This window comes from Ammospiza nelsoni, chromosome 18 (assembly GCF_027579445.1).
Source record: "Ammospiza nelsoni isolate bAmmNel1 chromosome 18, bAmmNel1.pri, whole genome shotgun sequence".
NCBI classification, from domain to species: domain Eukaryota; kingdom Metazoa; phylum Chordata; class Aves; order Passeriformes; family Passerellidae; genus Ammospiza; species Ammospiza nelsoni.
In genome coordinates this window covers 9,634,905-9,648,452 of record NC_080650.1, presented here as the reverse complement: position 1 = coordinate 9,648,452, position 13,548 = coordinate 9,634,905, and the positions used below count along the sequence as shown (strand labels likewise).

General features: G+C 48.8%; 1 protein-coding gene across 2 annotated transcripts in view; it reads right to left on the bottom strand.

The window, feature by feature from the left end:
- RBM19 (RNA binding motif protein 19) overlaps window positions 1-13,548 on the bottom strand; it is a 53,402-nt gene that overhangs the window by 27,925 nt on the left and 11,929 nt on the right. For both annotated transcript variants that reach the window (XR_009419675.1, XM_059485052.1), the window contains exons 18-21: window positions 12,918-12,978; window positions 11,584-11,663; window positions 11,131-11,186; window positions 9,638-9,754 (exon numbers count right to left, since the gene is read on the bottom strand). Coding sequence is in view for 1 of the 2 variants with exons in the window: in XM_059485052.1 (XP_059341035.1) it covers window positions 9,638-9,754; window positions 11,131-11,186; window positions 11,584-11,663; window positions 12,918-12,978 (314 nt within the window). In the remaining variant the exon portion in view is untranslated. The remainder of the gene's footprint in view (window positions 1-9,637; window positions 9,755-11,130; window positions 11,187-11,583; window positions 11,664-12,917; window positions 12,979-13,548) is intronic.

The following is a 13,548-nucleotide window of genomic DNA, read 5'->3' as shown; positions in this document are numbered from 1 at the left end:
AGCTCTGCTTTAAAGAGAATCCTTATTTAAGTCTTGTCCCTGTAAAGCTGTAGGATGACTTAGAAAAATAACCTGATTAATTATTTTCATCAGGGGAACAGAGAAACACAGAGGGGAGATCAAATGCACGCAAGCGCAGCGGGAACGCAAGCGCTGAGCTGGAGGCTCAAACACAGCCAGGCTGTGAGCTCTCCTGAGCTCAGGATTGTCCCCAGAGCCCAGGCTGGCCACATGGGACACCTGCCAGGGCTCAGAACAAGGCCAAGCATTAAAAGCAGGCACAGAGCAGCTCCTTGGTGAGGCAGGCTGGGAGCCACCACGCTCCAGAGACAGAAAATCCCATTTTCTGCTCCTCCTGGAAATGCTCTGGGAGCAGAGGTGGCTTTTAACTGCTAACAGCCCAATTTACCCATCCTGTGCCCAAACTGGAGGTGTGGCTGCTGCCCAAGCCACAATGGTGGCTCTCCTCCTGCTCCAGGACTTTGGTCACCCCTTGGCAACATGCCATGACCACAGCAAAGCTCAGAGGCCACTCTGCACAGTGGGATTTGTCTTCACAGGTCACCTAGAAAAGTCCCAAAAGACAGGGAGTGACTGGTGCAAGCACTGCCTGAGCCACCATGGGCTTCAGTGATGCTGTTCCCACTCCATTTCATGGAAAGCTCATTGCTCTCCATCCATCTCAGAAAGTGCAGGATGAGAGAACAGAGATTCCACAGGATCCCTGGATGGTTTGGGTCGGAGATCATCTAAGTCCAACCTCCTTGCCAAGAGCTCCAAGAAGTGGGGCCACAATGAGAGTAAAGGGAAGGGATCATCCTTCCAGCCACAACCCACAAAAAATTGCAAGCACAAACCTGGAAAAAAGGTGAGATGAGTTCTAGGGGTGAGAACAATCCAAATGGCAGGGACAGAGCAGAATGTCTGCCATGGAGAGTGAGCCTCAGCCAGGATGGGCTCAGCAATGCTGAGCCTGTGTGGGAGCTGTCACAGACCCAGCTGATGGCAGAAAGTCCCTGCAGAGGTGACAGCTCTGGCAGATGCACTGAGCAAACAGCAGAAAAAGGGGAGAAATCAGACAGGAGGCAAAGGCAGCTCGATCTTTACTGTGCTCGCTGGTGTTAAAAAAGGGAGGCAAGTGGTTAAAAAGCAACTTTGAAGCAGCATCCTTGCTGAGCACAGGTAGGGCAGGGCAGGCTGGCAGCTCCCCTCCCTCCTTCCCTCCCTCCTGCAGACCTCCCTGCTGCAGCAGACCCAATTTCATGGGGTTTTTGCACAAGCAGCGGGGTGGAAAATGATCATCGGGAGGCAGCGCACGGCGCTCCCCACATCGCCCTGCAAGGTGAGCAGCCCCAGTCCCACCTGGGTGAGGAAAGAGGCACCAGAGAGCTCCCAAAAAGGCAGCCATGGGTGAGGATGAGGGGCAGCCATGGTGGGGATGAGGGGCAGCCACGCTCCCCCCAGCCCTGTCACCCTCCTGGCTGCTGCCGGCACAGACAGCGCAGTCCTGCGTGACAGCGTGAAATTAATATGATTTTGGGGGAAGCTGGCAGTGAGTAATGAGCAGCTGAAACACCTCATCCCCACCCCCTCGCCCCCCCCAGACTCTTTTAACCCCTCAGCTGCTGGCATGGCATCAAAGAGTGGGAAGAGCAAGAGCTGGGTTAAAGAGAATTAGGGAAGAGCCACGGAGCACACCTGAAATGGGATTTGCAGGGTGGATTTTGGCACAAATCTCAGTGGTGCTGCCTGTGAGCAGCCCCAGCCTGTTGAGATGCTGAGATTGGCACTCCTGGGCTTGGAAAAGTCAATATTGCTGCTTTTCCAAGTGAAGTTTCACAAAGAGATGCCCAAAAAAATGAGGGGCTGAAGGAGACCCAAGGCTGTCCTCCAAACAGCCCAGAGCCCAGCCAGGAGGGGACAGCCTGATGTGCACAGACCACTGATGGGCAGCAGAACAAAATGTAGTTTTCCAGCTTCCCTGGTACTTAGTAAATGGGAATATGGGCAGAAAAACCATCCCATCTTCACAGGCAGCTGATGTGAATCCCTGGATGCCTGGTAAGGGGTCAGTCCCACAACAGCACCTTCCTCAGAGGATGAGGCTCAGCAGCTTGCCCCTGGACTTAATTGCAGCAAATTTAAGATCTCCTGTCCTCTCCCAGATGCCTGGAAGTGCTCAGGATACTGCTGGGGGAGGAGGAAAGAGAGGTGAGAAGACAGATGGTCATCCTGATCTGCCTTAACTTGATTTCTTCAGGAAAAACAAGGTGCAGACAGAAATGCTGCTGGTGCCAGCAGCTGCAGAAGCCAGCACAGTTCAAAGGCCTTGGGCACAGGCAGAGCCTCAGGGGAGGTGAGAGACTCTGGAATGGAAGGGCTTTAATTGCAATCACATCCCAAGGCTGAAAAAGCTCCCAGATTGGGAGAGGGAGAAAGGCTGCAGCAGGCATGAGGTTAAAAAAATAATGATGCAAACAGAGATGCAAATAAAGGACACGATGTCATCGTGAGGAGAAAGCTGTGATTCATTAGAGGCTTGTTCAGGACCTTCTCGTGAAGTGAGACTGAAAAATACCCACACAAGTGAAAGGCAGGGGGGTGGATGGATCAACATCACCAGCAAAGAGCTGCAGTTAACAAACCCAACAGACAGAGGAATTTTAAGAGCAAGGAGATAATCATCTTGGCTGTACCTTGATGACAGGCTGAGACACAAACTCAAAAGTTGTGTAATTTCAATGTTATAGATTGTGCAGTGCCCCAGCTGGCAGCCCCCAAAGGTCCAACTCTGAGAATTAACAAGAACTGGCCACAATATAAGGCAAAAAAAAGAGAAATCCATGTTTTTCCTTTCTTAGACACACACACTCTCTTCTTAATTCAGACAAAAAACCACTTTGTAACACTAAGAACCCTGAGTGGGTTGTTTTCAGGACACAGCACAAGCAGGCTTTGCTTTTCTCCCTATGGAGAACCACCTGCCCACATCTGAAATTTTTTTGCACTGAAAAAAATGGCAAAAAGCCCAAAGCAAAACCCCAGAGTGGCATTTGAACAAGACATTCCAAAATCAGCCCCTTCCCCAGCTCACTCCACCTCCCTGAGCCCCTCCACGCTGCTGAGCTGAGGAATTTGTGTGGAAAACTAATTAAAGTTCCCTTGGGAAGCTCGGCTGGATGCCCTGGAGAGAGGTGGCAGGAGTCAGGAGAGAGCAGCCCAGAAATTCCCTTCATTTGCACAGGACAAATCCAGGTGTTGGGTGGGCAGAAAAGGGATCTGGAGTACATGGAGAGCAGAAAAGGGGGAAAAAATAAATATAAAAATCAAATACGTAATGAATATTCAAACCCAGGAAAGGGATGTGCTGAAAACCGAAAATCTTCCTTCTGCTCTTGGGAAGAGCCACCTTTTAAAGCAACTTTGCTAAGATAACACAGAGTTAAACATTTCCTTATCTATGTTAAACACCTTTATGATTCAGACTGAAAAACAGCACTGCAAACCCATTTCCCTCTCCCCCACCCCATGGCTCTCTTTGGAGAGTGGCCAAATTAAAGTGGCCACTTCCATTTCTGGCCTCTGAATATCAACCCAATTCTGCTGTGTTTGGGTTTCCAGCACACAAGGAGAAGATTTGAAGAAGAGGGAGGGGAAAAAATAATTAAAAAGAGTTTAATTTATGCTGTTTGAAATAGAGAAATAAAGCAGCCCAGCAGATCCCTGCATTCCTGGTGCACATTCCTGCAAGCTGCTTCCCAAAAAGTTCCTGCACTCTGTATTTTCCTGTGCCACACTGCAGCTTGGGCATGGAAACATCAGGATTGGCCAAAGGCTGCAGTGATGCCCCTGGCACCTGTGCAGGAGATGCAGGGCACACAGCCCACAGGGGTGGGAGAGCAGAGGGTGGCTCAGGGGGCAGCTGTGCCAGGGGTTCCTCACCCTCATGGGGGAATTCTTTCCCAAAATCCCATCTAACCCTGCCCTCTGGCACTGGGAGCCATTCCCTGTGTCCTGTCACCCCATTCCTTGTCCCAAATCCCTGCCCAGCTCTCCTGGAGCTCCTTTAGGCACTGGAAAGGGCTCTGAGGTGTCACTGGAACCTTCTCTCCTGCACCTCCCAGCCCCTCCATCAGCTCTGGGGCCTCCTCTGGCCTCTCTCCAACAGCCCCACATGTGCTGTGTGCCCCTGGCACAGCAAAGACAGACTGACAGCCAACAGTGGGACAGAGGGAGCCATCAGCCAGGCAGCTTCCTTTCATCCAAAACCAGACACTTCCAAAGGTGCAATCCTTGTGAGAACCTCCAAACAGCAAGGGTGGGACCCCACAGCCCATGGGTGACAGGGACAGAGGAGGAAAAGCCTCAATCCAGAGGAGCATCCTGCAGCCCCAGAGGCACCAGGCAGCCACTGAGCAGCCCTGAGCTCTGAGGTGTCACTGGATCCTTCTCTCCTGCATCTCCCAGCCCCTCCATCAGCTCTGGGGCCTCCTCTGGCCTCTCTCCAACAGCCCCACATGTGCTGTGTGCCCCTGGCACAGCAAAGACAGACTGACAGCCAGCACTGGGGCTGAGCCCTTCAGCCAGGACACAGGGAGCCATCAGCCAGGCATCTTCCTTTTATCCACAACCAAAATCAACAAACACTTCCAAATGTGCAATCCTTGTGAGAACCTCCAAACAGCAAGGGTGGGACAGGGACAGAGGAGGAAAAGCCTCAGTCCAGAGGAGCATCCTGCAGCCCCAGAGGCACCAGGCAGCCACTGAGCAGCCCAGCACAGCCCTGGCATTGCAGTGAGGAGCTGGATGGGAGCACAGACACCTCATCCACTGTGCCAGCACCCTCAGCCCTGACCCAGCTCCCTGAAGCTCCTGGCCCAGAGCTCCCAGCATGGGCTGCCCTGAAATGTTGTTATCCCAAAGGAGAGGCCAAAACAAGGCTTGGGAACCCAGCCCTAAGCTGGAAAGCCCGGAGCACAGCCACACTGGGATGCCAAGCAGCACATGGAGACCCCTGGCATTGCAGCAGGGGCCTGGGGAGGCTGCGGAGAGCTCATGGCCTCACCTGCTTCCTGGAGGACACGATGTGGTGACCCACTCAGCACCACATCAAACTCAGAGGCACCTCCCAGCTGCCACTACACCTCTGGAACACCTTCTGGTCCCAAAGTGCTGTTTGTGACAGGTTTCCAGGCAAGGTGCAATTCCACAGCCCTTCCAGTCCTCAGGGGAGGCCAGCAAGGTGGGACCCAGGCCCTGGTCTGCTTCTCCAGGGGTTTCTGCTTCTCCAAAATTCATTTCTGGGCACTCCCTTCTTGCAAGCAGAGCACCCTGGGACAAGCAGAGGTGTCAGCACTGTAGGGGAGCTCAGGGATTCATTCCCCTGTTCCTTCTGCCACATCAGCAGCTCTGTCCTGCCCCAGATGTGCCAGCACCAACCACCTGCAGCCCCTGTGCTACCCCAGCATCCCTCACAGCCCCCAGTAATTTCTGCAGCTGTCCCCAAGCCCTTGGGCCACTGCCTGGAGACAAAATTCAAGCAGCTAAGAAGCAGCAGCAATCAGTTTTGAGCCATTTTTCACACAACATTTGAGGTTTTAAAAGTGAAGCCCAGCGATCCTGGCAGCACTGGGCATTCTGTTTGCATGGAATGCTCTAATTAACTCTGCCCAGCACTTGCTTAACAAACTCACATGTTTCTCCTCCTCAATTTTTTTTTTCTCCTCCTGTGTCTTTCACCAGCACAGATTTTCCACATCTTCAACAGGAGGAAGGAGAAATTGTCTCCAGTCATGTAGACTCCATTACTGGCAGAAAGGTGTGAACAGCAAACATGTCTGGCAGAAGGACTCATTATCCCACCGTGTCCTTTATAATGGGAAATGAAAAGCCCATTCTGGTAACTACACTTTATTATAATAGGTCAGAAGAAGTGAAAGGCATCATCTTATAAAATTAACTTCATAAAGATTGCCTTAAAAAATAATAAAAAAATCTCTCTGCCAGTTTATCCACTGCATCTCCCTGAGATTTTTTTCTCCCTGCAGAGATTTTTTTTCTTCTCTCAGAAGGGGCTGACTCCCAAGTCTTGTCCCACTTCACTTTTCCCCTCCATCAGAAGGAATTGTTCTTTTTCCTCCTCATCAGGCCCACACATTTGCTTTGCCAGATGCAATAAATGCCATGTCTTTGTCAAGACAAAGAAAACAGTCAGCAAAGGAGTTGAAATGAAAAGAGACACCCACCCCAAAGGTCTCTGCAATAAGCAGTGTTACTTTCTGTGCAGGAAAGTCAGGCTGTGCAGATAAGTGTCCCTGATAACCTGTTCTGTGCCCTGCAATACCTTTCAATTGCTTTTCTGCTCGCTGCTTCTTTAGGCAAACTAAAGCTAATGATAATTTTGTGATTTAACAGCTTTGTGCAACGTGTTTGACTGCAGTTCCTGAGAGATGATAAACCGCCTGAGTCCCGATCTCCTCAGCTAACTGGAACTAACAATTGCTGCAAATTCCAGAGAAATCAAAGATAAAACCAAAATTCTGAGTTCTCAGATATATCCTGCAAAGAAAAGAAACAACTTAATTCCCAAAACACATAACTCCAAGAACTCCATCCTTTGGTGGGATGAGCAGCAGCTCTACCAAATTCTAAGCACACCCTGGACTGACTCCATCCCCAGCTTGCTTTGGATTGGGCAGGAATCCTTTAAGAAGTGTTTTTCTAAATTTTATCATTCCCTTTCTGAGGAAAATGAAACCCCCATCTCCTCAAAACATTATAAACCACTTGCACACAGCCTGATTTTCCATCTTTGTGGAGTTGGGAAAGGAGGGTGGAAGGGGATGCTCTGAAACAAAGAGTTAATTGGAACTCCCAATGAAGGCTGCATGGATCTCATGAGGTAGATTCTTAAAGGAGCCCAATTTTCAGAAATTGCCAGGGCTCCAATCTGTGAAAATGTGGCCTTTCACAGATCTCCAATTCAGCTTGCCATGTCTAGAGTTCCTTCTGAGAAAAAAAAAAACAACAAGTCTTGCCATAAAAGCCCCACAATTTGGTAGGAAAAATTAGAATTAGCAGCCTTCATGGGATAGCAATCCCTTTGTCTCTCCTCCCCTAACTGTGGCTCTTTGCTAAGAACTAAGCACCATTTACCTTTTGTTATTTTTCCAGGTAGTAAAGAGAAGAGTAGGATCTAATCAAGAACAAAAATGGGTGAAAAAAACACACCCACAAAAGCTAAATCTTCACACCTCGCCCAAAAGCAGCCCCTATAATTGAACAGCAGTTCTCCCTCTGAAGAAGATAGGTGTTATCTTAAAAAAAAAAAGACAAATAAATCTCTTGAGGTTGCAAGAGAGGGCAGAACCTGCAGGAGAACGTGGCAGGACATGCTCTGAACCAGTGTCACCCCCCAGCAATGCCACAGGGGATGGGCTGGGAGCAGAGAGCACCTGAGGCCTGTGGAACTGCTAGAATTGGATTATTTTGCAGGCAGAGGATCTGAGCTGCTGATCAGAGCATTCCTGACTCCCCTCAAACCCCTTAATTAAGCAGCACCTTTCTCCAATCCAGGGAACAGAGCGTGCTGGCCCCACATTCCAGAGTGGAGAAGTTCCTCCAGGCTGCTGCAGGAACACAGGCAGTGGTGCAGGGCAAAGCTGAACATTTCAGTGATGGATCCATAAAAAAAACAAGATCCAAAAGTGTAAAACCAGCCTGGGCAGGGATCCCTGAACTGCCAGAGTTGGGCAGGTACAGCAGCTTGAAAAATCCACTCTCCAGAACACCCAGCTCCCTTGGTTTGCTGTTTCAGTGCCACCTAAACCTCCTGTGGGGCCATTTGAGAAGGGGGACTGAGCTCCTTGACAAAGCTCAAAACATGGGAATCTTTGTTTGGGGGGAAAAATAAATATATCTACGCATATATAATGTGTTACAGATATTTTTTGAACAATATTGACATCATCTATTTATTTTTCTGGGGTAATACATACATATAGAGTCTGTGTGGATGTAGATAACGTGTGTGTACATAAAATAAATACACACATATCAACTGAATAGTTATTCCTAATTTAATATTTATAAATTAACATTTATTTATTTTGAAATTAATATTTATTTATTTAAAATTCATATTTCTTGATTTTTCTGCTGCTGCAGGGCTGGAAGGTGGCTCTGGAGCAGGGGAGACAATAGGGAAGATGCTCATCCTGTACAACCTGGGGCTGTCCCCAGGCTGTGTGGTGATCAGCCTGGCAGAGTGGCCTGGTGGTCCCCAGGCTGGCTGTCCCTTGCTGTCCCCAGGCTGGCTTTCCTGGGCAGGCTAAGAGTGCCCCCTGCAGCCCTGCCAGCCCTTCCACTGCCAAAGGACTGCTTGCCATTGCCAATAAATCCCTAACAAAAGCCAAACTAAGGCAGGTTCCTAAATGCAGAGCAAGCCCAAAGCTCCAGAGCTGATTGAAGGGCACAAACAAAGCAATCCAGGAGGGTGAGGTGCTGGTTGTGCCTGGTTTGGGCTGCTCCAGAGGACAGGAGTGAAAAGAATGTCCCCCCAAGCTGCAGGTTTTTGTTTTGAGGATAAACCCAGCTCTGAACATCCCAGGTGAATGAAAGGGAAGCTCTGAGAGCACTGTCACCAGCTGGAAGCTGCAAAAATCAATCAGATGCTCCCCTGCCCCTCCTCTCCACAGCTCTGAGGTGCCAGACAAGACAGGAGGGAAAAATCCCACACCAAAAACCCCCCACAGGCTCTGTGCCTGTGATGTACAAACCCTCCCAGTGCCTTGAACTTCACCTCAGCCCCGGCTTTGCTGGCTCCAGCTTTACGAGGGTCACGGCTCTGGCTGGGAGTGTTGGGATTTAAATTAGCAAAGCTCCACGTGCTGAGGAAACTCAGCATGGCACTGGCAGCCCAGGGGCTCTGCCTGGATCCCTCAGGGCAGAACTGAAGCAAAATGCTTCAAGAAAAACCTTTTGCTCTTCTAGAGGCATCTCGTTGTTGTGACCATCATCACATCCCTGTCCAAAAGCCAAGTCATGCTTTGCCTTTGGTGAAATCCCTGGAATTCATCCCAAATGAATCCCTGGAATTCATCTCTCACAGCCTGCAAGGGAGCAGCCTGCCAGCCACACAGGAGCCACATCTTCACACAAATAAAGGAGGTGCAATTCCATCAAGACAGGGAAACACAAAAATCACTGCCAGGGGCTTTGCGCTGTGTGCTCTGAGCAGGTTTTAAAGGGTTAAGGAAAGAAATGCCCCAGAAATGTGACAAAAGCACCCAACTTCTGCTAAGACAAGCCCACAGAGGCCACAGAGGCAAAAAAATCAACAATTCCTGCAAACCAAGAGCAGAGCAGGGACCACAGCCTGTGAGGAAAACATTCCTGGGAGCAGCAAAGATGCCTTTCCTTTTACAAAGTTTTGTCTATTTTTCAGGATGCAACAAGGCTTAAATCACAGCACAAAAGGCTGAGGACACACAGAACAGAGGTGATCCCAAAATCCCCGTTTTCTTCCACAAAGACAAGAAAAAATTCACAATATTCACAAAGTGAGAAAGACCTCGTATGAAAATCACAGCAGCTCCACCCCAGAGTGACCCACAGACCCCAGAAATCACTTTCCTACCTGAAGAGCTCCCTGATTTCCTTGACAGTGGCCTGGAAGGGGATGTTTCTGACCAGGATCTTGGAAGTTTTCTGCTTCTTAGCAGTCTGTTTCTTCCTGGCTGATTTCACAGCAGGCCTGGAAGGCAACGGGAAGGGCAGGTGAAGAGCAGGGAGCAGCAAAGTCTCTTTGAACTGTGGCTCCCTCAGGACTTGGAACGTGGAAAATTGAGAAACCAGCTCACACTGGCATCCTGGGTTGTGCCAGTGGCACAGGACACCAAGAAATATCGAATTCCCAACACCCTAAAATCCTCCATCTGGAAATGAAATAGCCCATCTTGCTCCAGTTGAGGTCCTCATCTCAATTTGCCACATCTGTCACCAAATCTTGCCCTTTAATTGTAAGGAGAATGCATTAATGAATATATTTTTTAAAATTAGCTTAATGTAAGCTAATTTTAATTATTTTTCTTCCTGGCTTATAAAACAGTCAATGAAATTTTGTAACAGAGTATTAATTTAATTTTTTTTACCTCTGGAATTGTATTGCACTTGGACAAGGTGAGAATTTACCTAACACAAAAGGCAGCAGCTTATTTCATAAAGCAAAGCACTTCCCATTGTGGCCTGGATACCTGCTGAAGGGATTTTCAAAATCAAACTGGATAAAAATGGTTTATGAAAGAATTGAAATACAAAGTGCAGACACAGGGAGCTGTCAGACTGCTTGTGGTCTCCAGGAACCAGATTTTCAAACAAATTTTGACATTTAACAGATATCACTTCCAGTAGGGTTTCCAGAGTGTCTGAAGCACAAGGTTTAGGTGCCAACATTCAAGTACCTGGATTAATTTGCAGCTTTACAGTTAGAATATTCTGTGCTGAGTAAAAACTAGGAAGGAATCCCTAAAAACTGAGCCTAATTCTAAGTAAATTCACCCACAAGTAACCTTCTCCTCTGTGCCTGATTGCCCAGAGCAAAGGAGCTAAATCCAAACTTTTATTTCAAGCAGGAAATTTGGTTTTGTCTTGATTTGATCAGATTTGATAAATAATTTGAATATTATTCTAAAGCTCTTTTTTTCTCAGATGAGCAGATAGAACACTTCATTACCTAGAGAAGATTTCTTTCCAAGAACTTTTTAAACCCCTGGGAACTCCAAAACAGGATTTTTCCTTGGGCAGGGAAGAAAACTCTGCCTGGTTCTCACTTCAGGCTCATTTTTGGGGCCCCACTTCAGCTCATTCCCCCTTTTTTTTTTCCTTTCAAGCTAAACTGAGTCAGTAGAGCAGAGCAAAGGCTGATGTGTTCAACAGCTGGAGAACTCCTGGATGCAGATGTTGAAGGGAAGAAGGGAAGAAGGGAAGAAGGGAAGAAGGGAAGAAGGGAAGAAGGGAAGAAGGGAAGAAGGGAAGAAGGGAAGAAGGGAAGAAGGGAAGAAGGGAAGAAGGGAAGAAGCTCCCAAGGATTACTGCAGCTGAAATGTCACTGAGGGGAAAGGTGAGCCTCACCTGACAGCTCTCTCTGACAGCTTCACTTCCAGCTTGTGGTCATCCACAGTGCAGCCCTGGGAGTGCAAACAAAGAAACAGCAGGAAAAAAAAAAGGATATAATTAATAGAAATAAATATATAGAAGAATTAGAAGGTAAAGCAGCACTAAATGAACATTAATCAGTATTTGTTCTGTGAGGGGATATCTGGGTCTGCACCTGACAGGAAAACTCATGAAAATTTAATCCTCGCACATTTTCTGGGATTTCCACCTTGGATCAGCACTAAGAAACAAACTTCTCCACCAGTCTGTCCTTTTACAAACCCTCTTCCCTCCAAAGCCTGGCCCATTTTAGAGGCTTCTCCACCTGTGCAGTACAACCCTCAGCCCTGACATCCCCAGGGGCATTTGGCAGTGCCAGGCTGAAGCAAATCTCTGGAGGGAACTCCATGGGGTCAGGCTCAGGCTCACCTGGAGCTGGCGCAGGGCTCTCTGGGCACTCTCTGGCTTCTTGTACTCCACAAAGCCAAAGCCCATGGAAAGCAGAGTGCCTGTCAGGAGAGAAAGGAGCTTGGTAAGAAAGCAGTGATGATATAGGATATAAAAACAAACCAGGAGCAAGCACTGATTGCCAGAACTGGGGGGACAAAAGCTTAATATCCCATGAAAAGGGCCAGCCTGTCCATGGCTGACCTCATGAGCACCCCTGGCTGAGTTTTTGAGCAAGGCTCTGCTCTGGACCAGCTGGTTTTGGTGCTGATGTGATGAGGAGGTGCTGCACACAAAACCAATGTTTTGCTTTGCATCATCTCAGTGCAACTTCCTTAAACAAAACACTGCAAAGCAATTGCTGGTCACAATCAGGGGAAGAGATCCTGTTGTGGGACAGACATCCCATAAACTGGAGTGGGTGAGCAGCTGTCACTTGCACAACAAAGGAGAGCCATCCTTCCCCAGCCAAGGTTTGCAGTCCCACCACACCCCTAAGCAACGTGGTGCCTAACACAGCAGCCATAATTAAGGGACAATTAATAATGAGGGGAGAAAACAACACCCCATTTTCAACTTCAGAGCCTCAGCAGTGGCACAGTGTAGAGATGACCCCCAGTGCCTGAAGGGATCAGGTGCTACAAGATCAGCCCACACTTGGCACTGCCTGTTTGGATCCACAGAACTGAAGAATTCACTTTATTTCTTTATCTCCCAGCAGATCTGAGTATTTAAATATCACATCACAAGGAAGCTCTGTCAAGAGGAAAAGCCACAAAGCTGTGCAGCTCCCAGGGAGAAGCCCCAGCCCCTCCAGCCAGTGTTTCCCTTAATCCAAGTGGTTGGGAAGGGAGAGCAGCCAACAGCAGGCACAGGCACTCATCCCTGCAGCCTGAGGGGCTCAGGGCTGGCAGGGAGAAGGCAAACCCAGCCCACTCAGCACAGCTCTCAGCCAGGCATCCTTGAGGATATTTGCAGGATAATGCAGGGTTTAATCATCACAGGGCACTGGCTCCTGTCAGCCTGCATCCCACTCTCCTCTGTGATCCTGAAGGAGTTTGGCTTCTCCCGTCTCAAGATCTCAAGAGAAGGCCACATCTCCACAAATCCCACAATGGAGTTTTAACCTTCTAGACCCAACCCTGGGGGAAGCTTTGGCTGCTGCTTGCAGCCTTTTCCACGGGAACACTTCTGGAAGCACTGAGGATTTTGCCAGCAGGAGCACAAATGCTCAGCCAGATGAGTGCTGAAGCAATGCCACACCTGAGCCCTCAGCTCAGCTGAGGGAAGGAATTGAACAGCAGCATCTAGAGTACCTGCTTTGTTTTTCTTCTTGGATATTGTGCAGCTCTTCAGGGCTCCCACTTTGGAGAATGTCTGCAAGGAATTTGGACACGTGATTCAGTTCCCTTTGTCACAGGCTTGGAACTCAACTGCCAGCAGGGCCCTGTGCCACACAGCCCCACCTCCCCAGCAATGCAGCTGAGCCTCTCCCCAGCAAATTATTCTGTACAAATACACACACACAGAGTTTGAAAGGTAACAAGGCAGGAGTTCACAGAAATCCTCCACCACCCCTCAGAAAGTGCAGGGATCTGAGGTGGCTCTGAAGGAACACTTTGGATTACAAGATGCCCTCAGCCACATAGAGCCCTTAAAGGTGCTGCCTGTCCCTAGAACACAGCTCTTCCCAAAAAATGGGAGGGCTAGAGAGTAGCAAACTATTTATTTGACTCCCTTGTAAAGCCAGAAAAAGAAAAGAGGACAAATCCCAGCCCTCCAGGCTTGTAACTCAACTGCCAGCAGGGCCCTGTGCCACACAGCCCCACCTCCCCAGCAATGCAGCTGAGCCTCTCCCCAGCAAATTATTCTGTACAAATACACACACACAGAGTTTGAAAGGTATCAAGGCAGGAGTTCCCAGAAATCCTCCACACCCCTCAAAGT